Consider the following 26,266-nt stretch of genomic DNA (forward strand, 5'->3'; position numbering starts at 1 on the left):
CTGAAAAGAATTGTCTGTCTGTCTGTTTCTCTCTCTTTCCTCCCTCTCCTGCTCTCCCTCTCCTCCTCTGTTTTCTGTTTAGAAACTATGTAAAATAGAAGTCATCTTTGAAAAGATTAACCACAAAATTCTAAGACTGTAGGTAGGAAGTGGACTTGGATGTGTATTGATCCTGAGATACACTGTCAAAATCATTCCTCCATATTTTCAGTTTGAAAGGCTTTAAAGAAAAATACCCCCTCCCACTTCACCTCTCCTCTCTCCACATGTTGCTTTAAGAGGCAGTGGTCACTTGGAACCCTGCACTGTCTTCCTGGCTGGTCTGCCTGTATTCTCATATGTCCAGAACTTTACATTTCTAAAAATACATGCATTAAAAAAATCCTTTTTTTGCAAGGCTGAGATTGAAGGCATACGAGGCAAGTGTTCTAGCCTCAGCCTGATGTATTTACTAACACGTTTTGTATAGCTACTTTGGTTTTTCAATGTATTCAAATCATGTTTGAAAACAGAAAACCTCAAGATTTTCCCTCGTCACTCCTTCCTTCCTTTTTTCCCCAAAATACACTATGTAAGCAAGTTCTCTCCTACCAAGCAGTACCCCGGCCCTGAACTTTTCTTAAGTTTTGATGTGTATTTAATTTTAAAGAATTTAAATGCAATTGTGTACTTTAAAAAAAATTAAACTTACCATAATATCATTATATATAACCAAAATCTCACAACTAACAAAAATGATAAATTCTTAATATCACATAAAGCTAATCACATATTCAAATGTTTCCAGTTGTCCCTAAAATGGCCGTTGTAATTTGTCTCTTCAATCTATGGCCACACATTGGACTCTACTGTATTTTGAATGTATTCTCCAGAGTTCCTGCATTGGAAAAATCAATCACCAGTAAACATTAAGGTGGTGCCCAATAGAAGGTGATCCAGCCATGCGTTCTGCCCCCAAAAACGGAGTACTGCCATCATTACAGGAATGGGTTAGTTGTCTTCATAGCAGATCGTTATAACAGCTAGGTAGGTCCCCTTTCTTATCCCTCTTTCTTGTCTTTCCACTGTCTACAACGGGATGATACAGTATGAAGGCCCAAGGTATGGATGATGTAATTGTCCCAACCTTGGAAGCGTTTGTTAGTGTCTAAGGGAACCAATTCTTTCATTTTCATGCACCAAGATTGGACTCAAGGGCTAGGAGACAAATGGCAACCCCTCTTCCTCTGGTCAGCCCAGAGCACTGACTGAGAGGAAAAGGCATCCAGAAAGGCTTTTGTTCCAGGTATGTTAGTGTACGCCTAAGCATAGCACCTGGGAAACAGAGCCCGAAGAGCATGAGTTCCAGGTCTGCCTGGATCATACAGCGAGACTCTATGAAAGGAAGGAAGGGAGGAAGAGAGGGAAGGAAGAGAGGGAGGGAGGGAGCGAGCGAGGGGCAGAGGGAGGAAGGAAGGGAAGGAAGGAGGGAGGGAGGGAGGAAGGGAGGGAGGAAGAGAGGGAAGGAGGGAGTGAGGAGGAGCTGGGGGACAAAAAAGAAAGCACTCTGGCAAATGAATCATTTGGGCTCATTTCTTTCACTTTGTGTAGCTCACTTTCCTTGTGAGACATCGTCTCCATCTGTCTTGAACCATCAGCAGTTCTTCCCTAACCAACCTTTCATTACTGTCCTATTGCTTTTAATTTGCTCTGAGCAGTCTACTCAAATTCTCACTTTCTGAGTGGGCAACCTTGGGGATTTTTTTCAGAACTCCCTGTGCCTCCCAAACACTTCCCATCTGATAACCGTGATTGCTGAATCTGAGATGTTTGCCAATTACTGTCTTAGTCATCTCCTCACACCTAGCTCACTTCCTCCCAGAAAGCCAGTAAAAATCTGCGGGGGCTGTAGGCGAAAATTCTATAGGGACTCTGGAGGCTCCAGTGTGTGGTTTTGTTGCTATTCTGAGATCTGAGCAAAGCCCATCACATCGAGTTTTCCTAATGAAGAAGGAAGCAAGCAGGTAGGCAAGAATTATGTAAACACACCATTTTCTTAAGTGGTCTATTCCTACTTTAACCTTTGAAAACACAAAGCGATCAACATACCATACTGTCTCAACAGCAGCAACAGGGGTTTGTGGGTGTGGTCACCCTCAGAGGGATTGGCATGGCTATGATGGGCTGGAGGGTGGCTGCTGACTGTGAGGAAGAGTGTGAATATAAATCCCACAGAGAAAGGAATGCCGCTCAGCATTTCATTTTACATGATAACTCTCAAAATCGCCAGAGTCATTCATCAGTGGGCATTTCCACTATTGTTCAGGGCCTAGTCAGAGGCAATAAAAAGGAATGATTTAAACAGTTAAGGCAGCCAAGGAGGGGTGGTGGTGAATTTTGGCAAGTTTCAAATTCTGGCATTTGATTAGAAACTTATTGGGGGGGAGGGCTTGTCCCCTGAAATCTTGCACTGAACCTGCAGAGCTGTGCGTCTTCACTGCCAGATCTGGGCCTGCTTCCCTGCTTCTTTGGTTTTATTTCACCCTTTCAGGGGTTTCTTTCCCACACGAGTAGAATCTTCCCACTTTCACGGATACACACATTTTGTGAAGTGCCAGGATTAAACCAACTTGGGCAAAGAGAAAATGGGAGCAAGAGTGTGTTGTGCAGACCGCTTGAACACACTGAGTAAATGCTCTTCCGTGTGAGAGGTGACTGAACAGAACCGGGAGGGCTCCTTTTGTTCCACAGCCGTGACCTATTTAGAATCGTGACTCAGCCAGCCTCCCTTGACATCGAGAGAAGGCAAGAAAGGAAAGGAAAGCGAAAGACAGAATCCTTTCTCTTCGTGAACTCCAACATCTTCCGAGGAGCCCAGAGGTCCCGGAGCTGTTGGTAACACACATGGCACAGCTGAACCGGGGGAGCTGTGTGCATGTGCTTTCTGAGGCTCTTTCTGTCAGAAACAAGTTCATTTCTGGGCCTCATTTGGGCTGCAGCCCGTCTTGCAGCTTTATACACACAGGCAAATGCTCAGCATGGCTCTGCCCCTCCACTCTCTTGCACTTCCTTCACTCTAGTTTTTATTCATATTAAATTAATTAATTTATTAAATTGATATTTATTAGCTGATTTTTTTTCTACACTATAGCATGATTATATTCTTTCCCCCTTAAGTAGCTCCATGATGTCACCTCTGCCCAAACTCAGCAAGTTCAAGTCTTTATTGGGACAGTCCTTCTGCTCTAGAAACCCAACCCAGCTACATTTTCAGCTACTTTATCATTTCCTTGTTCAGTTCCTGACTTGTTTCCTTAGTCACGGAGGGCCAGCCCTGTCTAGCTTCCCTACTTTCCCCTTCTTTCCCCATTTCTAAGTCTGCTTCTCTTTTCTCTTCCTTCCTCTGTGTTACTCCCAGACTCCCCACCCTCTCCCTAAAATCATTCAGTTCCAAGAATTCTTCTTCTTCTTCTTCTTCTTCTTCTCCTCCTCCTCCTCCTCCTCCTCCTCCTCCTCCTTCTCCTCCTCCTCCTCCTTTTTTTTGTCCAAAGAAAGGGCTTTGTGGAATGACTCAGGAAGCTATTCTTGAGGTGCTCAGCAAGTGAATGAGAGAAGCCATGTCTAGATTCCCGGTACTGGTAGGGTAAAAACAGGATAAATGCAAATGTACTGGCTGACTGATGGATTGTATGATGAGCATACGAGAAAGCAGAAGTTCGATGATGACCTGTAACAACCTTGCTACCCTTGCAGATATTTATTACAGTTTTGGATTCTTCGGCTACTAAAACAAGGGCCCATTTGGTAACGGAATGCTTTATTCTCTTAAGTTGGCTCTGGCTCACGCACAAGTCTGCATCACCGGGAAGAGATTCTGGAATTGATAGGATTTCTTTGTTGTCTTGAAAAGTCTTCTTGGGCAGACAAGACTGGACAGGTGAAGTGTTGAATGTAAACTGCCCTCTCCAAAGGCTCCTGGGTTGAAGGCTTTGTGCCCAGGTGGTGGCAGTACCGAGAGGCGACTGTGTCAGGAGGACACAGGATTTACTTCTTCACTGTGCTATTTGGAAGTAGCGCCATATTAGAGGAGTAGATTGCTGGGGGGCATGTCTTTGATAAGTGATTTTGTATGTCCTACTTTGGAAGACGCCTTCTCTCCCACCCAGCCTCTCCTGTCTGGCAGGGTGAGCACACCCTTCCTTCACCTCCCTTCACTTGTCATATTCTGCCTCACCACAGGCCTGAAAGCAATGGAGCCAATGGACTGGACTCTCTGAAACTGTGAGCCGAAATGAATCCTTCCTCTCTTTGGTTGTCTTCTTGGGTGTCTTGTTACAGCACTAAAAAGTCTGAGTAACACAAGGTCCTTATTTTATAAGTAAAAAGACATCCCTGAATGAATGTTAAATGAAAAATATAATCCCCCCCCCCCAGTAACACTTGCCAATCAACCCTGGGACTTGTGAGTGCTAGGCAAGCACTCTACCTACCTACCACTGCTCCACCCCGAGCAAGGGGAGCACTCTACCTACCACTGCTCCACCCCGAGCAAGGGGAGCACTCTACCTACCACTGCTCCACCCCAGCAAGGGGAGCACTCTACCTACCACTGCTCCACCCCGAGCAAGGGGAACACTCTGTCAACCACTGCTCCACCCCCAGGTAGGCAAGCACTCTACCACTGCTCCACCCCCAGCTCTAGTTATTTTCACACACACACACACACACACACACACACACACACACACACACACACACGCCCAGCCATGCACCTATTCGCGTCCTCCATCTTTTTAAGTTTCATCAATCCCGAAGCCTCTTGCCTCCTCTTGGCGACTCAACACCTTTCTCCTCCAGCCCTAAACTAAATCAGCTGTTCTTTCTTGTTCTTTTTCTTTGATGTGTCCTTTCATAGCTACCTTCATTAACTTTTGTTGCTCTCCAAACCATGCTCTGTAAAGCAGCCAAAGTGTTCTTAAAATACAAGTTGGATCCCATCACTTGCCACCGGAAACCTTGCCAAACTGGCTTAGATTTAACATTTCCCTCTGCCATGTCCTTGCTCAAAATCGACTGAAACGGTCTTTCTGATTTCTACCTGAGATGATGCACTCACTGCTCCCCCAGCGCTTATTCCAACCTGTGCTGGACCAGGCTGCGTATATGCGATGCTGGAGATGAGCTGGTGAACCCGGTGGTCTCTGCCCACTTCACACTGACTTTCTGGTGGGAAAGGCAAATAAAAAAGGGGCTCCTAAGTAAGTGCTAAATTGTAAATTGCAGAAAGGGCTCTAAGGGAATTGGGCTTGAGTATAGATATATGCTGGGCTGGGGGATGGTCGAAGAGCATGCCAGGTACCCATTCCTGACAGCTTTGCAGGGGAACCATGCTGCACAGAGCAGATATTGGGGTTCAGCAAAAGGAAAGTAGGTTCCAGGAAGAAGGCACAGCTTGTCCAGGGGGTTGGCGGGAAAGATTTTGCTAGTGAGGGTCCAGTGCCACGAGGCCAGTGAGGTATGACAATGTGGTAGGGGTTGCTAGCCAGATCGAGCACGACTTATTGCAGTCAGGAATTTGGCTCATATTTATGGAGCATTAGATGAAGGCTTGTTAGGTAAACCACACACCTAGTTATATTGGAAAGTCAGGTAATCAGTGAATAATTTTTTAGGGTAAGTGTTAGCATTCTGAACTGCCCCTTGGGGCCGCCCAACTTCCTGACATCATTTTACCTAAAAGCCTCCTTTAAGGAAAAATCCCTTCCTTATTCCTCTTTTCCTTTCTTGCTTTCTGGCCTTGAGGTATGCACACCTCCGCTTTCCCTCTTTCCCTCCTTTTCTGTTTCTCTCTTTTCCTCTCTCTCTCTCTCTCTCTCTCTCTCTCTCTCTCTCTCTCTCCATCCCTCTATTCCCTCTAGCCTCCCCCCAAAATAAACTTTTCCACGTGGATGCTGTGCCTGTATGGTGTGAGTAACTTTCCACCACGCCACACCACCCACCACCAAATCTGCATGGTGTGTCTCCCTCACCCGTGGGACACCTTGGCCCAAGCTGCCAAGGCCTCCTGTGGCGCTGTATCACTATATTGATGCTGGCGTTTTCTTTTACCCACTGGCAGTCTGAGAAACGCTGGGACCCCGTACCTTCCAACTGGAGGATCGCTGGGACCCTTCATCCTATCAGTAAACCCCTCCCTTCTGGCCATTTTCCATGAGTGAGGAGGATTCTTCTCTTCTCGACCATGGTTTCTCAAAATTCCAGTATCAGCAACCACGCAGGCCCTGCCCTCAGGCCCTTGTTGCTAGGTGACGGTGACAGGCGATGGGACAACTTGTGCCTACTCAGCACCCCATGGCCCAGAGTCTTTAGATGATGATCTACTGGCTGTCTTGTGCCGTCATTAGTCCTCGCTGACCCTCTGGGATGCTGAAGGTCAGTCTGTTGGACCTTCTACCTCATTGTGGAAAATGTGTCTACCACCTAAGCTCTACCTAGCCTGCTGGGGTCCTTCCTTATTGCCTGCTCCCTCATGCTCCTCCAAAGCAGTTACATCATCCCCTGTCACCAGGTCCCTTTCCACAACATGTGCCCCCTCTAAAACGGCCGGCTCTTATCCCTCTCCTTATCTGTCATTTCATCTCCAGCCTCCTGTCTCTATCGCTTAACTTTGATGCCAGGACCTCATTCGCCTGTTCCACCAGCGACCTTGGCGTCATCACATTGTCCTGCAGCTGCTTGTCCCTCTTGCCTGACCAGCTCAGGCCGGGGAATGCCCAGACTTGGGGGATGGGGCGGGGCAGGGGGTGGGGTGGGGTGGGATTGGGGGGTAGAAGGACAGATGATGAGTGCGGCCTTGAGCCCGGTCCCAGGCTGACAGGAGGGTGAAGAGCCAGTGCATTTGGGGATGGGGACCCTTGGGTGCTTGGGGGTCCCAGGCCCCTCGGCTGCCAAGCGGAAGGGGTGGTGGATAAACTGCGGAAGTGTCCGGCTACTTGACTGTATTTCTGCCTGATTTTTTTTTTTTTTTTTTTTTTTTGAGACAGGGTTTCTTTGTGTAGTTTTAGTGCCTGTTCTGGATCTCGCTCTGTAGCCTTGGCTGGCCTGGAACTCACAGAGATCTGCCTGGCTCTGCTTCCCAGTGCTGGGATTAAAGGCATGTGCCACCACCCAGCTCTGCCTGATTTTTGAACGCTTAAGGTTCTGTTCCTTATGTGTTCAGTTTGTCTTGGAAAAACAATAACAACCCCAAAACCATATGACCGCATGATTAGGCACCAGAGACCCATCCCTGTAGTCAGGGGTACCATCTTGATTGAGGTCAAGGACAGACAGGTCATTTGGCTTCATAGCCATCTTTGATGTGGTTGAGGCTTGCCTCTCCCAAGTCTTCCCCTACCCCACCATGTGGCAGATTTCCTCCCTCCCACCCACACCAGGCCTTCTTTCTGATTTGTCCTCGTATACTTACAACAAATTTGATTTCTTGCAGCTTTACAGTTTGCTACAACGTGGAAGAGGAAGAGGCAAGCTTTGTCCTGCTCAACATGCACTGATTCTCCCTTACCTTAAGATTTATAAATTAATTTTATTAGATATGATTAAAAATCTGTTAAAATTAAAACTATTAACACTGGGAATTAAACACAATGCTTGTTTAATAAGACATTAAAGCTGCACCTCAATGCTTTTATATACAAGAATACACCTTGCTCTGGCAGCTAAACTTTATAATTTAAAAATCACCCAGATGATAATGGCTTGATTATGGTTATGCCATATTTTCTCCCTCTTAAAATAAAAAAGGATACTTTATTTTTGATATTGTAGGAAGACATTTGAGAGATTTAAATGCTTCAGATCACGTTCCCCTTCTATGACACTGTTATATTAAGATTTCAAAAGTTCAGATTTTAACATTAATAGAATTCTGATACTGTTTGGGTCACAAGCTCAGGATTTTAAATTTTCCTTGTCTTCTAAATATAAACTTATACTTCTTATCAGGCTAAAGACATCACTGTCAAATCTGTACCTGGCTCTCACTAAACGAAAAATGTACATACTTTTAACAAATCTGTAATTTTGCTAGGACTCAAGGGTGTGAGTCTACTTTCTATGATATGGATTTCAATACTGATTGGTAATACTAATATATCTAAAACTTTTTTGTCCTTTTGTAAAATAAAAATTTATTTAAGCCTCAAAAGATCAAAAGAAGCCATTGGATCCACTTCTCAGAGGTCAAAAAGACTCCAGATAAGTACAACTGTACAGCTTGAGTTTTCAAACTCCCCCCTTCCCAATTACTAAGGCTGTAGGCCTAAAGGTTCCAAATAAGTTAATAAATTTTAACTTTTATCTCTAGTCTATATTCTTCAGCAGGTTTTCACTTGGCTGACAGTCACATCCAAGCAGCAGTTGCTGACTGCAACCTGTTCCAATGGACCATGAGCTCTGGACTTGCTGAAGGCTGATGTGATGTGGACCAGTCCAGCCAAATGTAACTATTCCTTGTCTCTCCGGCTAGGTCAGATGACCATATGCTTCTGATAAATACCCCATTGCCTAAATTCCATCCTTACCTTTGACTAGCCTTTCAGGATCCCTGGGCTCTGACCATCTGTGCCCCATTTCAGTTTGAAGTAGTTATGAAAGAAAAAATATTGTCTTTTGCTCCCTGCACCCCGAAACAGGCTAAAAGGCTAAGTTTAAGGTAAACTTCCTAGCACAGAAGATGAAATGGCTACTGAATGCCCATTGATATACCAGGAAACTGGACCAAAAATTGTCAATTGATAGATTTATTAACTAAAATGGTTCTGCAATGAGATAAGACACTTGACCTTCTTTATGCAGAACCAAAGAGGCATTATATGACCTTAAAAATTATTATTTCCTTATAAATCATTCAGGATTATAATCTGGCTATACTCAAAGATCATAACTACAGGGCCTTAAAATGGTAATAGATGCAGATATTGCTGCCAATAGCTTAAAATTCTCTCCTTATCTAAGGTCTATTCATGCTTAAGAATGTAAGCCTCTTTGTCCTTACTAACTTCATTAAGCTGTAACTAATTGGGAAAACTCTATATCCATATTTAACTTATATATCCTCTCAAAGTTAATTTAGATATACCTAACATATTTTGTTCCCCTGGTTCTCAAACACCTTTAGAGATCTGAGAACATGGCATTTAATATAAAAGCTTTTTATGATAGAGAGACAGGTCAGCTCCTGGCAGCATCCTGTATCTTCTCCAAGAAGATGGATGGCTGCAGAACTTCCACCTGGAGGCTTATGGCAAGGTCAGCCATGAAGCAAAAAGCTGCCTTGGACTGCTGCTGAGATCCTGTCCAGACTGTGAAAAGGTAGAGCAATGGGGGATTGATTGCCCCATGCTGCTAAGTCAAGGTGGTTCAGTCTCTCCAAATTCCTACTCCACAAAAAAATTCTGTCAGATCTTCTGGGCCTAGCATCTAGCTAAAGGTAAATACTGCTTCTGAGACTTGTGCACCCCAATGGAGAGACTTGGGATTATCTGGAAAACTGCCTCACTCTGCTTATTAACTTATCCTTCTCAGATCTGATGGTGTTTGATTACCAGATATTAATAGACTTGCCAATTTTACAGCTCTCCGCCAAACCCCAAAGCACCCTGGTAACTCATTAGTTAAGTTTTCTATTAAAAGTAAAGACAGGCATGCCTCATTCATAGACTTCATGGTACAGGATAAACTGGTTCCAGATAAAACTTTGGAGGTTCAAGATTTTAGCATTGATAAATGTAGTTTTGATAAACCGATAGAGCATTGATTACAAAGAGTTCTTAGGAGTCCTTAAATTTCTATGAATTTTTAACCCTTTTGCTATGACACCAAGATATGAATCTGTTCCAGCTATCTTACAGATACCTGCAGGTTTCTGGGAAAAGTTCTGCTACTGTATCAAGAAATCTGGTCTGATGAAAACTAAGTCTCCAGAGCCCATTTTTTATCCCACTCCTTTTCCAGCATATTTTGCAGTTTCCCTCCTCCTGCCAGACTCATGCCAAGGCCAATCCACAGGGGTCCTTCAGATAAGCCAGCCCCTGCACCAGCTCCTAGGATGCCAACCACCAACAGAGGATGCCAACCGGGCAAATACTGGCAGGCTGATTTCACCCACATCCCTACTCATAAAACGACTCTGTATCTCTTAACTCTTACACTTTTACAGGATAGATGCACCCCCACCTCCAGAGAAACAGCAGGCGTGATGGCTCCTGCACTCCTAAAGAACACCTCACCCCTCAGTTCACTGCTGGTACCACCCCTCCAGGCTCAAGTGGGCACCTACCCAGCAACCAGAACCTGGTTGCAAGATGTCCCAATAAGGCGCATAACCGCCCTTGTGTCTTACTCATTCACCCTCGCCTCTTCTGTACAACCAGGGTACTTCTCTATTCCATTCTTTCTGGCAGTTATCACTTTTCCCATGACTAGACCTGATGGCCCATGATAACAATCTATTTTTTTCTCCTAGCAACCTGCCTTCTCAGCTCCCTCAAGGAACAGACACCCGAGGACTCCATGATGACAGCCACCTGAATGCTTCTTCACTCACCCCTCCTACCATGTGTGACTCTGACTCCCAACTTCCTCCTCCCACTTTGCCCCTTGTCAGTAGGAAGCAGTCTAAAGAATTCAGTGCCCTTATTCCTTCACTTGCTACCCATAACTCGCCTTTTTATAATAATCAAAACGGAGGAATGTTAGCATTCTGAACCACCCCTTGGGGCCGCCCAGCCTCCTGCCGTCATTTTATGTGAAAGCTTCCTTTAAAAAAAAAAAAACCCGGCCGGGCGGTGGTGGCGCACGCCTTTAATCCCAGCACTCGGGAGGCAGAGGCAGGCGGATCTCTGTGAGTTCGAGGCCAGCCTGGTCTCCAAAGCGAGATCCAGGAAAGGCGCAAAGCTACACAGAGAAACCCTGTCTCGAAAAACCAAAAAAAAAAAAAAAAAAAAAAAAAAAAAACCCTCCCTTCTTCTTCCTCTTTTCCTTCCCGCCATGAGGTGTGCACACCTCCGATTTCCCTCTTTCCCTCCCTTTCTCTTTCTCTCTCTTTCCTTCTCTTTCTCTCTCTCTCCATCCTCTATTCTCTCTACCCTCCCCCCAAAATAAACTCTCCACGTGGATGCTGTGCCTGTATGGCGTGAGTAACTTTCCACTGTTATACTACCCACTGCTGCATCTGTGTGGTGTGTCTCCCTCACCTGTGGGGCACCTTGGCCCAACTGCCAAGGCCTCCTGCATGCTGTATCATTACAGTAAGTATGTCCCAAATACCACACAAGACACAGTTACAAAAAATACATTTACTATATATTTATACTGAATATTTATTCAATATTTGAAGTTCAAATTTGACTGCATGACTTGGTTTTTGTTAAGTCTGGCAACTGCTAATTGAGAGGCCATTGAAAGCTTTCAATGGGCAAGTGGCATGGCCCAATTTGTATTTTAAGAAGACCCCTTGGGTGGCTTTGTGGAGAATGATTTGAAGGCTAGCAAGAGTCAACCAGAGGTTGAAGTTCAGGAAAGCAGGTTGGGCTCAGAGGGTGGTTCAGTGGAGGTGGTGGGTTGGGGTGGGATGTCCAGAGCCTTGCAAACCTTGACGTGAGAAGAGCCATCTAGGAGGTTACCATCAGGAGCTCTGGTGTGGCTCCTGAGATTCTGAATTTCTAATAAGCTCCTTCGTGGCCTATTAAGGACCTAGGTGGTGCGGACCCAGAGCCAGCAAGCTCCTAGAAATAACCACGGCCCCAGGACCACATTAGGCCTCATCCCTGTTTTTGTAAACAAAGCTTTATTGGAAGACATCCATCCGCTTCAGCATCACCTCTATTTGCTCTCATGCTACCACAGAGTCGAAAAGCTGCAACAGGGATTGTTAGTCCACACGGTCTAAAATATTTATATTTGGCTCTTCAGAGAAAACCTTGCCTGCCTAGACTATACTTCGGGTAATGAGGGTCAAGACTTGGAAGACAGCCAGGAAGGTAAAAGGCAGATAAACACCCAGACCAGTTGAAGATATGGTGGTTGGGGGACGGTCTGTCTGCCCTGGCTTAGCTGGCCTTTCCCTCTGCTGGGAGCTAGGCCCCTGAACTTCATTCTTTAAAATCAAGCGCGTTTGCCAGTTGCCGAGTGGCTAGTCATTGTTGGTTTATCTTAGAAGTTCTTGGCCTACGGGGCTCTCCTTGGTTCCTGCTTCCAAGTATAGAAATGTTTCTTCACGAACAGGAGGGTCTAGCTATAATTAGATCGCGTCAGGTAGCCTGAGAGAAACTGTCTTGCCAGCAGGTAGATGATGTTGACTCCTGCTTGTAGGCACTCCTGGCTAACTGTCCACCTTTCCCCCGGAATGCACCCCCACTTTGATCTCTCAGTAATTTCCAGCAGGAGACACCAAAGCCAAGACCAGCCCTGCCTTCTGCCTGCTCCGCAGCTGGGAAGAAGTCACTCCCCTCCCACCGCCACCTCCAGCCCTCAGAGGGTACACCTGTGCTTGTCTGTGAGGGCAATCACTTCAGAACAAAACGGAAAGGCAGGAGAGAGGAAGGCCAGATGGAATCCTCTAAGAGTTGTCATCTCGACAATCCTCTCAGCAAAAGCACAAAGAGTGTATAGACCTTGTGTAGTAGTGACTGTGGAAAGAACTAAGCTGAAATGACCAGAAGGACCCTTCCAGGGCGTTAAAGGCGACGGATTTCAGGAAATTGCTTCGAGTATTTTAGCTTTTTAAGGCCATTTCCTGCTGTAACATAGTAATGTTAAACGATGTCAAAAGATGCCCAATAATAGGTTCATGTTAACAAGTTCACTGCAGTTGCCACAGAGCAAAATTTACTACTCCTGGAACTCAGTAGGCTGTCTTCAGAGGAAGAAGAAACTGTTTTCTAGTCAGAGGCCGTGCAGCTCAGTAGCGTTCCAAATATTATGATACACAATTTTATTAAATGAGCTGCTGTTCTGCTTTTCCCTATCCGAGGAATTGAGTAATGGTAACAGCTGTGTGTAGTAGACTGACCCATTCTTCTTAGAAAGCTGTAGTTTTGTTTGTTTGTTTCTTTCTTTCGGTGGGGGGGGGGTGGTGGTCAGGCTAGAACAGGATATGTGAAGAGGAGCAAATTCTGCAATTGCTAGTTGCTTTCCCTCCCAGGGAATCTGCATTTCAAATCACTCCACCAGGATCGTCTGCTTTGTAAAGCAGCCCTCCCTTGGAATCCCAGGATTTATGTTAGAATCCAAATAGTCCTTTCACTCTATAATTAGTCAAGGGCAAGTTTGGAACTCCAAATCAAAATAGGGTATTCCTTCGCGCTTGCCCCCCCCCCCCCGAAATCTAGTAGGTTTCATTCTTTGTGTCGGGGTGGGGGTGTTAGCCCTCCAGCAAAGGGTTAAAAACTGTGCTCTCAAGAAGCATCCCCCCCCCCCCAACACCACACTGCATGTTTCAATAAACCGTTTAAATGTCTTTCCACAGTGCTCGCTGCAAAACAACAGAAGAAAAGCAGACCAAAGAGAAAGCTTCCTTGGGGTAAGGGTGCCTCTGAGGTGAGTAGAAAGAAGCCCAGCTAGGGCCCGGGCTTTTGTTGTCTGAAATGAGACTGGAATTGGAAGCCTCAAGGATCTGGTCTGTGGCACGGCCTAGCAGCTTTCTAAGGGCTGTGTTCTGGAGAGGAGAAATCATTAAAGGGCTTCACACATCTATTTGCATGAATTAGCAAACCCAGGAGAGCTTCTGAAATGCATTTGGAGCTCTGACCTGACATGAAGGTCACATAGACGTCCCCAGAAGTGTACGCCTCCTGAGAAGTTACATTAACAAACCTTTCCAGCCAGTGTTGAGAGATCCTCGCCTCCTATGATCTGCATCTCACCCATGGACTGGTCGTTCTGCAGACATCGGGAAGCGGGGAAGAAGAGGAGGACAGTGACGTTAGTGCACAAGGAAATCTTAAAAGCACATTTTCCCCACCTCCTTGGTTAACGGCTAGTTTGCGCCTGGCAAACACAGCGCAAAGAGCTAGCGCACATAGCTAGCGAGGGCTTGTGGTTGCCTATGGTTACCAAGAGCCACTTTCCTGCAGGCTCTTGAGACAAAGCCAGCTAATGACTGGCTGGCGGGGAAAGGCTGTGGAGGGGCGGGGGTGGACAGCTGAAGAGAGGATGGACAGACTTAATATGCCAGTACCTGTCCTGAGGCAGACAAATGGGAAAAGGCAGTCACTTGCGCGTACTTTCCTGAGGGGAGGGGATCCGGGAGCACCACGAGTGACTTCCAATGAGCCCCAGCTATGTGATGCAATGGAGAACAAGCCAATTCTGATTTCACAGGAAATGGGGCCTTCCTCTAGTCTCTGCCGTTGGAAATTCAGTCCCTCATCGGATGACAAGAGCAGTTGCCGCAGACCATGGGCTCAAGCAGGATTTGCTCTTCTGATACGAGCCCTCAAGCTTTAGGACCCTTCTGTAGCTCCAAGAATATGTGAACCGGGCAGATTTATTTTTTAATTCAAATCTTTACTTATTTAGTTTATCAATTAAATTTATCAGTTAATTCAAATGAGTTCATCATTCATTTCCCCCCCCCCCAATGTTTAAATATCGAACATTCCTGTATTCTAAGAAAACTTCAAAGAGCAAGCAAGCATACAAACAAACCAGTATATACTCATTTGTTTATTTATTTATTTTAAAGTGTACCCCATGAGAATCACTTGGGGAAGAATTAAAATGGAACTTGTCCTCTGCTTCTGCCTCTGCCTCATGACAGACACATATCAGAGGAACTGAAGGAGACAGACGCAGCCAGTCTGCTTCATGACCAAAACAAGAATGTGGTGATGTTGCAATGCCTCGATACAGATGATAAACTTGAGGAGACAATCATATGTGTGCCGTGCTGAAGCAGGAGATGTCCTCTGTCACCGGCGCAGACAGCTATTCCATTTGTTAGTCTAGCAGTCTCATCCCTTGTCTTGAAAAGGATTTCCCTCATTCTGGAAGAGTTCATCCCATAGGGTCAGGCAGGGCCGGGCTTAGCAGTATGGAGAAGACAGCTCTGCTGGAGGAGCCTGCCAGCCCTAGAGTTTCCGGCCGCTCAAGCCACTTCCTGGAGGCACTTTCTTGAGCTGGCTTGAGTTGGATTCTGCTGCCTACAGGTAGCAATCTCTGTCGGGATATAGAGTTACTTTGTCAGGGGTTTGGTTGTCTGGGAAAGGAAAAAAGAAAAAATAGCCCAAACACCAATGTGACAATTCTGCCAGTGAAGTACCTTTGTCTGGCCCAAAAGGGTGGGAAAAAGGATCAAAAGTGGAGAGAACGAGAGACCTTAAAAATGTTCACTTCTGAGTCAGGCATGGTGGCACACGCCTTTAATCCCAGCACTCAGAGGGGACAGGGGCAGGCTGATTTCTGTGAGTTCAAGGCCAGCCTGGTCTACAATGTGAGTTCCAGGATAGCCAGAGCTACACAGTCAGACCCTGTCTCAAAAGAACCAAAATAAATAAAAGGTTCACTTCTACTTGCTAAAGCATTTCCCCTTAGTGCAGCACTGGAAGGAACATCTGAAGGCAAACCGTTAAATTAGATAATATTAACAGTCTGATCCTTGAAAGAGAAGAATCACCGAATACCCAGAATTCTAGGCTTTATTTGTATCAGTGATCCAATCATATTCACAGGCAGTTACTGATGGTTTTTAGTGGTACCTTACCCTGCGTGGAAAAGCCACAAAACACAACAGAATCCACTAACAAGAGTTTTATTAAGACAAGGAGAAAAGAATAGACGTACGTGATCAGGCCTGCCGAAAGGAAACGTGTGTGAAGTGGGCAGGGGAACATGGAGGCTGTCTTTTAGAGGCCAAGCCACACCTGTGCACACATGCCCACATGGCTATTCCACGCATGCACATTGATCACGTGGTTGGGCAGCACACTTTGCGAAATCACACAACCACGCATCCGACACCCTCTTGTGGCCTCTGGGGCACGTGCACTCATGTGGCATGCATAGACACATCTATATATAAATCAAAATCTTGAATCTTTAAAAAGTGTCAAGGTAGAATGCTTTCTTATCGCTCCAGGAGACACTGAGATACAGGACTCAACATGAGACGATCTATATATCAGAGTCAGCTGTGCTGTGACCAGCTTCAGGAAAACACATTTTCAGGCCAGGGATAATCATAGCTGGACAAAACCACAAGCCACAAGGCACCACGTAACAAGTGAGATTTGGGTTAACGGATCAGAGTACATTTTGAAATAATTCTGTTATTACACCCACTCTGTTCAATGTTCATCTCTATCCTATTGATTTTATATTTGTTTGCTAAAAACACAACAACAACAACAAAACCATGGACCTTTGGAAAACTAAATATTGTACTCAAAGTCACACAGCATGCTGCCAAGCGAGTCTCATTTGCAAAGGCCTTTCTTAGTCCAAGATTCTAAACATGTTTTTAATATTAGATTTGTCCTTAACCCATCTGGAAGTTATATCTTCCAAGTGTGTATATAGTCAATTATCCCAACACCCTTTACTGAATTATTATTTTCCCCTATGGGCTAGAAATGCCCATTGTTAAAAATAATATTTTTTATTCTCATGTAAAAGGGTCAGTTTCTATATTTTTCCAACCTAAGATGGCTATTCTAGTATGAACTAATCTGATATGCTCAATTAGTTAATTTGACTTACCAAGTAGTTATAAGCAGGAAATAATGCATTAAACTTTTCCTAATAAACTTTTATTTTTATAATGTTTTATTCTTATAATGTTTTTAAGTATGTCTTAATATCGAGTGGGGTCTTTGCTTTCTTCTTCTTTTTGTTTCATGTCTTGGCTGTTTTTGTTCTTGCTCCTTCTCCTTCCGGTGGGTGGTTTTGGAGATCGAATGAGTTGACTGGCGTGGAACACTGGGAACAGAGAGCGGCGCCTGGCCAGCCTTCAGTCCACCAGACACCCACAGTTACTGTTTAGATCACAAGCACTCCCGCACCACCACCATGCTGACAGCTTCGTCTCAGGCTTGGTGGTCCTGGGAGGTGGCAGCACCTTTAAGAGATGGGGCTTAGCAGAAGAAGAATGTGTCACTGGGGGCTTGAAAGTGATACTGGCACTCTGACCACCTCCCCACTCCATCTCATTTCCTGGACCCAGGGTCAGCGGCATTGTTACCATGCTCCCTCCATCATGTGAGGCCTCAGCACAGGTCCAAAAGCAATAAGACCAATCAATTGTGGACTGAAGCCTCCAAACCCTGAGTCCAAACAAGCCTTTCCTGTTTGTAAGTTGGTTATTTCAGGTATTCGTTACAATGGTAGAAAGCCGATAACAACTCAACTTCATGATCATTTTCTCCCTTGTAATTCATTCGGAGATGGCCTCTTCCCAGGCCCACTGGGGTCTGCAGCTCCCCTGGTTTAGGGACTATAAAAATAAGGGAGTTTTCCATTTTATTTTATTTTATTATTCTTATTTTCTTTTTTGTCTCCTTCTGAGATAGAAAAGGGAACCAAGAGATCTAGTTCTCCATCTGTAAGCTTTTGACCAACCAACCTTGGGGCTTTCATTCCATTGAGCCCTTACTCCCGTTTTTTTTTTTTTTTTTAAGAAGGTGGTGACAGACTCCTGAGTCTTTCCGGATGGGTGGCTCCTCTCAGCTCCTCACCTCTGTAGGCATTCAGCGGGGTCACCTTCTCCAGTCTGCAGTGCCCGTGATCTCCATCCACCTGTCCACTTTCTAGAGCTTAAATGCTGACTTCCCCCACCCATGGAGGACTTCTCTTTCTCCTTTCAGTCCTCTGGGGCAAACATTTGATCTCTTTGATCTCATTCTCTTGGAGTTGGAAAAATCTCCTGGTCAAAAGAATAGAATCTCTGGCCTGAGTGGAGACCTAGCATTCCAACCAGCCAGGTCATTCACTTGGCTGAGGGACCACACCTAGGAAGGTGAGCTCAGTGGGTAGAATAACGAGTACTTTAACGAGAGGTTGTGTTTTCTTTCCTAGTATCCCCGCCCCTAGAGCAATAGCTTTCAAGACCACAGCTCTACAGCCTGTAAGTCTGCTCTTCCCTGAGCATGCATTCACTAACGCGTTGAGTTTCCCACGATTTGGTCGTCCATCCTTATCTTCCTCCAAAGCCTTCCCCTCTGCCACATGGCTGCTTGTCAAGCCATGCGTCTGACCTCCATGCCTGCATAAGCAGCATGGCCTCTTTTCTCCTTCTCCATCCTCTTCCTCCAGGCAGCAGCTGAAGTTTACAGCTGGCCTGCCTTGGTTTTCCTTATAAACTCTAACAAAATTCTTGGAATTCTGCTTGGGTCTGTTCTTCAATTCTTTTATTAATAAGACCAAGAACCCAAATGGGGGGGGGCATGATTTCCCCTGTATTAGTTCTAGCAAGGCTTCAGGAAGGGATAAAGTTAATTGTATATATCCAGTCCACTGTCTTGAACCATGATCTATAGCTAATGGTTCCCAACTATCATATGCAAACTATTATACAGATCTAGGGGTGGTGTTTGTTTTAAACTTAAGGTTACTCATCAGTACTTCACCTGACTGGATTGGTGTATTCTGTTGCTCGATCTTTAAAGCAGAGTTGTGCTAGCCTCATAAAATAAGCTAGGTGGTTCCTCCTCCACCCCACATAATTTAGAAGTTTTTTTTTTTGAATGAATGAATGGGTTGATCTGTTCCACTAAGGTGCAGTAGAGCTCAGATGAGGAGCCCAGATCCATCCCAGTTCTACCTAGCAGACATGGTCCCACCCCTCCCTAGTAGTCCTAGTAGCAAGAAGCATATAGTGACTCCTGAGAGCAGCATGGGCAATGAGTAAAGTAAGGTACGATAGCTGAAGTGGCCAAGAGAAATAAACATCATGGTAAAAATGCTGATGGTAAAGGAAGTGTGGACAGACTAAAATCCTAAAGGAAACCTCTGACATTTAGCTCTGTCATTCTTAGAAGAAATATTTGGAAAGTTAGTTTAGGTGACTTGCCTTCCAGGTAATGCTACACACAGCAGGTCCAGACAGCCCAGTTGGTGATGTGATTCTGCATACAGAATTGGACGGCTTAGACATCTCTCAGTGGAAAACAAACTGAGGAAGAAGAACTACTGAAAATATCCTGTCCCGTGGAAGAACCGGAAGAGGAAAACCAAGAATATAAATAAACAAAAGAACCACTCTCTAAGCCATTCATTTTCCAAGGCGGAGTATTTTGCTTTGAAACCCCTGTGTCCTAAGCATCCCCAGCATTCTCCCCTCCACAGCTGCCTCCACTCGTGGCCTGCTCACGCTCACCGCTGATGCTCCAGGAAATGGACAGCGATGCAGAACAGAAATCTTTCATGACATGAAATTTTAATGCTCACAGTGGAAAAACGTCTAGTTAAGATGTTGCGCAGGGCTCACATTGAGTCCTTTCTTTTTAGTATGTGTGATACCGAGTCAGATAATGAGGACGACTGAGCTGGCTCTGGTGTCCCGGTTTTCCAAGCATGGGCCAAGCGAGGTAGGACATGACTGTTAATTGGGTCCCTTAGTTCTTTAAGCTGCATGGGATGGCACGGCACAGGGAGGCTGCAACACAGAGTCTCGTGCATTCTCTGCGTCTGTGCCTGCTTTCCCACTGTGTAGTCTCGCTTGTCTTGACTTACTGGCTTCAAAGGAAGATGAGGCGGGACAACGTTACATTACTAAACCCAAAAGGCTGAAAACTACCATGCGAATGTTTGGGAATTTATCGCTCCTTGACATTGTCTTACCGTTTTGTTTGGTTTGGGCTTTCTGTTTATTTATTTATTTCGGTGTTTCAAGACAGAGTTTCTCTGTGTATCCCTTGTTTTTTTATTAATTTTTTTTAACTCTTTTGGGGGTCTGCCATCCAGATCCCTAATAAATCACACATGGAGGCTTATTCTTTATTAGAAATGCCTGGCCTTCGCTTGGCTTAGTTTCTTGCCAGCTTTTCTTAACTTTAAATGAGCCCATCTACCTTTTGCCTCTGGGCTTTTCCCATTCTCTTACTTCTGTAAATGTTACTCTTACTCCGTGACTTGCTGTGTAGCTGGGTGACTGTCCCCTGGAGTCCTCCTCCTCTCTCATTCCTTCTTCTTCCCAGATTTCTCCTTCTCTATATTCTCTCTGCCTGCCAGCCCTACCTATCCTTTCTCCTGCCTTGCCATTGGCCATTCAGTTCTTTATTAGACCGTCAGGTGTTTTACACAGGCAAAGTATCACAGCTTCACAGAGTTAAACAAAAGTAACACACCTTAAAATAATATTCTACTACAAGCCCTGGCTGTCCTGGAACTCACTCTGTAGACCAGGTTGGCCTCAAACTCACAGAGATTTGCTTGTCTCTGCCTCCTGAGTGCTGGGATTAAAGGCATGTGCCACCACTGCCTGGCAGTTTTCTCTTTATTTAAGTGTATTTTGCTTCTGAAAGCATTTGTTTAGAAACCCATTTTGACCATCTCTGGCATGGGGGTGGTAAAGGAGAACCTGGAGACAGTGGACAGATAGCTGGTATCTACTACCCTAGAACAGACCCTCAGGTTCCAGTCACTGGTATCCCCCTCCCCTTTTTCGAGACAGGGTTTCTCTGTGTAGCCCTGGATGTGCAGGAACTCGATCTATAATCCAGGCTGGCCTTGAATTCAAAGATCCACCTGCCTCCTCCTTCCAACTGCTGGTATTAAAGGCTTGCATCACCGCAGGGAACAATTTTACCTCTCTGTGCGTTCAGTTTTCTTGTGCATAGAAAGAGTGTATTCATGGTTCTTACCTCCAAGGATTATCAGGAGGGGTGGAGGCACGGAGCACTGAGAAAAGTACCTAGCATGCAGAAGTCACTAACACCTGCAGGGCACACTCTCTCTTCTTGCCATCTATGGTCTGAAGCAACAGGTGCACCTGCTGTTTCCTAACACTGGGGTTGTGATTTACTCTTTGTTCGAGTTACTCAATACACTGAATGCGTGTAAGCTGTGTAAGCTGTGTGCCTCATAGTTGTGGTCCACTGCGGATGACGGCAACCCACAGTTGTGTTGGGGGGGGCTGACTGCAACCCACAGTGGGGGGTGTGCTGACTGCAATCCAGGAGGCATGTGGTTAAGAATGGTGTGCTTCCAGTGACACTCTGAGTCATGGTCACCACTATTTGAAACAAGTTCATCTGTGAGTTTATTTGGGGTTTCTTAGTGATTTCCCAGCTCCTAAGCCATAATCCTGATGCTTTACAATGGTCCACTTGGTGGGCATAGTTTTTAATCCCCTTTTGCTATTTTCATCAACAGAAGCACCAGGGATCATGTTTGGAACTCATGTTGGATTCATGTTGTTTTTTACTACCCAGCTATGGATAGATAGATCAGTAGGCTTCTAAGGCACTTGCCTTAGAAGTCTATATGGTCTGGCATGGAGTTCAGTGACGGAGTTCATGTGTAGTATGTGGAAGGCTCTAGGATGGTCTCCAGAACATTAAAAAACACAGTGGTAGAAGACCTAGATGGGATCTAGCATGGATGGGTAAGTTTCTGATTATTCCAGATTGGACTACATTATTACCTTCTGATCATAAAAACTGTGTAAATAGATTTGTCTACTTGTTAACAAAAGAACTTTTTCCAAATTTCAAAGTCACAGAAAAATTCAGTATTCACAAATTTTGACAAACATTATGAACCCCCTATTTGTGAACTAATTCACCCCTGCTGATGGATACCACTGGCTGCAGAGGACCCTGGATGTCAGGCACTCGTCATGCATGGCCTTTGTCCTCCAAGCCATGCCTTTTGTTCATGCCACATCTTGCCATCTTTCTTCACGCAAGTCATTATTATAATTCATTTATTTTATTGCATGTATCTCTGTGTAGTGCCAGTGTGTGGGCGTTCACATGTGTGTGCCCATGTGCATCCCTGTGTGTTCATATATGTGTCGAGGCCCAAGTTTGATGTCAGGTGTCTTCTTTGATTGCTCATTCCATTCTATATCAAGGCAGGGTCTCTCACGTGAACCCAAAGCTTGCTGATTCTGTCAGTCTAGGTAGCCAGCCTGCCTTTTGAGTGCTGGAGATACAGGCAGACTGACATGCCTGCCTGACATCTGTGTGGGGGCGGGGAATCCCAACCCTCTTCCTCACACTTGCATGGCAAGTGCTTTACACACTAGGCTATCTCTTCAGCCTGGTAATTCTTAATTTTGCCTGGACTTGACTTTTTTTCCCTGTGTTCCGACGTTTTACACATATCTGAATGTTAGCAAACCATGACAGAATATAGTGGATGTTGAAATTGACAAGAAATGAATTTAGGCACCACAAGCCCTTTCTGCCCTATTTGGACCACTGTGGCTAGCACTTGGCAGCATCCAGTGTTTGCTGAAGCATCAGAAGCATGTGGGCATAGACACTTTGCTTATATTTTAATACTTCTCCCCTTACTCGTTTTAGACAAGAAGCATTTCCAGATAGCATGTGGTTTTTCTTGCTTCCCCCTCTTCCTCCAGACTCCTGAAGGAGCTCATTTTCAAAGGGAATAAGATAAACACAAAACCAAAGTGATAAACAAACACATATGAAAAAGGGTCTGTAAAGACAGATGGAGAGTCAGAAATGACTCTGACTTTGGGCATCATGGGAAATGAAAAGACTAGGAACATAGACCTACTCACATACATTTCCTTGTTCTCATTACTGCTATGTATTATATCATCTCCCAGTCTCCTCAATATTTTCAAAAGGCTGAAATGCAAAAATCCATGGAATGAGCATTAAAATGAAAAATTATTGATTTTTAATCAATAATTTAATGTAATTTTAATGTAAATGATACATTAAAAATGCCAAAGTAGTAATAGTAATCAGGAGCACGTGTACATGCGTGTTTTACATGCACAATTGAGTTTCCTTTGCATTCCCCGAATTCAGCATTCCTAACTTTGTAAACATGGTGTGACTTTCTCCCATATCTGAAGGGTTTCCTGTTTAAGGACAATGATTTATTAATCCTTCGTGATTGGTGCTCTCTCTACCCCATCTTCAAAAGGGTTGCTGGTTAGCCAAGAGCAATCCCCAGTCAACAGAGCAAAGTTCTTCTTGAGAAATAAAGGAATGTTTAATTAGAAAAAGGGACCACAATGATGTGAGGAAACTAGACCAACAGGAATAATGACGGGTCGCTGAGGAAACAGAGAAGGATGAGAGCAGAAGCAGCCACTTGGTTCTAGAAGATTCTGAGAAAGAGGAAATGGAGTTTCCAAACAGATCCAGCCACTGTGCTTGCCATGAACCTTGTGTGAAACCTTGGCGCAGGGCAGGATATCCTTCTGTTTTGAACCGTGGTATGGACTTCTTGTTTTGATTTCAATTATAGTTTAAAATCATGGAGCAGGACAAACAAGCTGAGCCTCTCAATACATCTGAACAACCCCCCCCCCTTACTCATTTCCCCACTTTGGCATGCAAACACACACACACACACACACACACACACACACACACACACACACACACACACAAAGACTGTGTAGAGCATACCTTAACACATGCATGGCCAAATCCCGGTGGTGACTAGTTCTTACAACACCATTTTCTGCAGCTTCCTCCTCCTCCTTTAAATAACCCAGGAAAGATTTATAACTGTAACTTTAAAAACTAACTAGATGACTCCTGGCTGGGGTACTCACAGGCTCCAGGGTTGAACTTACTGCTATTATTCAGTCAAATGGACATAGTATCATGTCTTCACAATGTGGACTTCTACCTGTAAATTAGTGCAGCTTTCATACACATCAGAGAAGGTTCTCTGTGCAGTGGATGGTGGTTGATGGAGAAACTAACACCCCCAACAGGTCAAAGTGACTAAGAGAGTGTGGGGTGCTCAGCCACAAGTGGGACATCTATTTTATACCCTGTCCCCAAGGTTCGGGGACCATCACAGAAGAGGAGGTGGAGAGATTGTAAACCTCAGAGGTTGTCTTCTGGATGTGACAGGACCTCTGTTCTCATGAACTCACAGCGCTGTGGGGGCCTGCAAAGGTCCCACACAGGATCGAGTCAGTCAACATTCTAGTATAGAGCAAGAAGGAGCTTCAGGGGAAGGAAAGGAGTCAGTTTTCTGTAAGGGGGTGGCCCCGGCAGGTGGACCATGCTCTAGTAGATGCCCCATACCCAGAAATGTATGGACAGTACAAATTAGAGTCTATGGACCATTAAATAATAATTTTAAGAAGAGGATGCAAAGTTGGGGTGTAGGGAGGTGGGAGTACATCTGGGAGGAGTTAAGGAGAGGAGTTGGAGTAGATATGTATACAATGGTGAAATGCTCCAAAAAAAATCAATGAAAACATTTAAAAAGTTAAAAAAAAAATCAGTCCGATGAACACTGTTCAAATCTTAAGGCAGCTCATATTGTTGTGTTAGGATTCCTAGACACAGCAGGGATAAGAAAGGGCCAAGGGAGAACACTGGAGGAAGTTGCCTTCCTGGGAAGCATCCAGAACATTCATCTCCTTTAGGCATTTAGATGAGATCTTTCTTCAGCCCCACCCAGTTTCTCTAGATTCACCGGTAGCATCCCTGCTCATCTCTAGCTATTTCTAAAGATGCCATGCCTGCAGAATGAAGTCCCATTTTTGTCATAGAAATGTTGAGGCTGCAGTTAGAGCATATTGCGAAATACCAGAACATGGATATCTATTTTTATTCTTTTAGGTCTTCTAAGGTTTTCGGCTTAGTTTTATTTTTTGAGACAAGTTTTTTTTCTGTGTAGTCCTGGCTGTCCTAGAACTCATTCTGCAGAACAGGCTGGCCTTGAACTCAGACATCTGCCTGCCTCTGTCCCCTGAGTGCTGGGATTAAAGGTGTTACACCACCATGCCCAGCTCCTCTGAAAGTTCTATAGCTGGCTGAGCCTGTCAGAGTTGTGCAAGGTAGACTTGTCTAAAAATGAGCCTCCTGCCCTCCTTGTAGGACTGTTTGTGTTGAGGGTGGGGATAAAGGAAAGAACTGTCGACTTGGAGGAACAAAATGGTCCTGTATTTTCCAAAATCATCTGGCCAGGCTGCCTGTTCCTTCCTATTTCTTGGCTCGGATGTAGCACCTGGGTCCCGCTCAGCAGACCCAGTCTCCAGATGACGCCTCCCTTTGCCCCTTTAGGGCTTGCACCTGTGGTGATGAGCCTAGGTGTTTTAGCTCAGTGCTAACAAAACTGCCTTATCTGTTTTTGGTATTTGGACCTTCATCTACCTTTGCCTTGGGCAAGCCTGATGGTCAGAATCATTAGCTGAGAATTCCCTAAGTGTTAGCTGTGCTGAGTACACAGCTGTCATGAATCCCAAGACCTATGAGATAGGATCTAGCAATTATGGTATTTATCTACATGAGTTAAAAAAAAAACATATGTCTGTATAGAAACCTGCATATGACAGCTTTACTTATAACTGTTAAACAACAGAGAGGTCCTAGTGTAGGTAATGGACAATACACTATAGTACATTGAGCCAGTAGACTGGGTTATTTGGTGTTGAGAAGTGAGCTAATCAAGCCATGAAAATAAATGAAAAAAACTTAAATGCATATTTCTCAGTGAGAGAAGTCACCCTGTATCACTTCAGTTACATGGTATTCCAGACAAGACAAAACTGTGGACGTAGTTTTTAAAAAAGATGAGTGGGTACAAGAGGTTGGGGAGAGAAAAAACAAGTAGGCAGAGCTTAGGATTTTTAGGACAGAAACTATTTCATATAGCATTTTAATAGTATTGATAAATATAGGTCATTGTACAGTTGGTCAAACCCATAGAATGTTAAATACCAAGAGTGAGCACCAAGCTGGGTATCATATCACATGCTTTTAATTCTAGCTCTTGGGAGGCAGAGGCAGAAGGATCTCTGTGAGTTTTAGGTTGGTGGTGGGGAGGTGCTCTTTCTACCTTCTGAGCAGCTTTGTAGGAACCTAAAACTGTCCTAAAAACAAACTGTTAAAAATTCCTCCTAAAAATAAAAAAACAAAATTCCTGCTAGGAAGAAGGAGGGTGGAGTCAAGGAGTCGCCAGCCAGATGCAGAGGAAGCAAGACGAGAATGTTGTTTTGAGAAAAGGTACCAAGCCACGTGGCTAAACATAGATTAAGAATTATGGGTTAATTTAAGTGTAAGAGCTAATCAGTAACAAGCCTGAGCTACCAACTGAGCATTTATAAGTAATATTAAGC

The 26,266-nt window shown here is 44.7% G+C and overlaps 1 protein-coding gene across 2 annotated transcripts in view; it reads right to left on the reverse strand.

Annotated features, from left to right (window-relative positions):
- Positions 1 to 26,266, reverse strand: part of Prtfdc1 (phosphoribosyl transferase domain containing 1) — a 100,807-nt gene that overhangs the window by 11,751 nt on the left and 62,790 nt on the right. For both annotated transcript variants that reach the window (XM_037206024.1, XM_037206023.1), the window contains exon 4: positions 13,855 to 13,920. In XM_037206024.1, the coding sequence (XP_037061919.1) occupies positions 13,855 to 13,920 (66 nt within the window). The remainder of the gene's footprint in view (positions 1 to 13,854; positions 13,921 to 26,266) is intronic.

This window comes from Peromyscus leucopus, chromosome 5 (assembly GCF_004664715.2).
Source record: "Peromyscus leucopus breed LL Stock chromosome 5, UCI_PerLeu_2.1, whole genome shotgun sequence".
Taxonomy (NCBI): Eukaryota; Metazoa; Chordata; class Mammalia; order Rodentia; family Cricetidae; genus Peromyscus; species Peromyscus leucopus.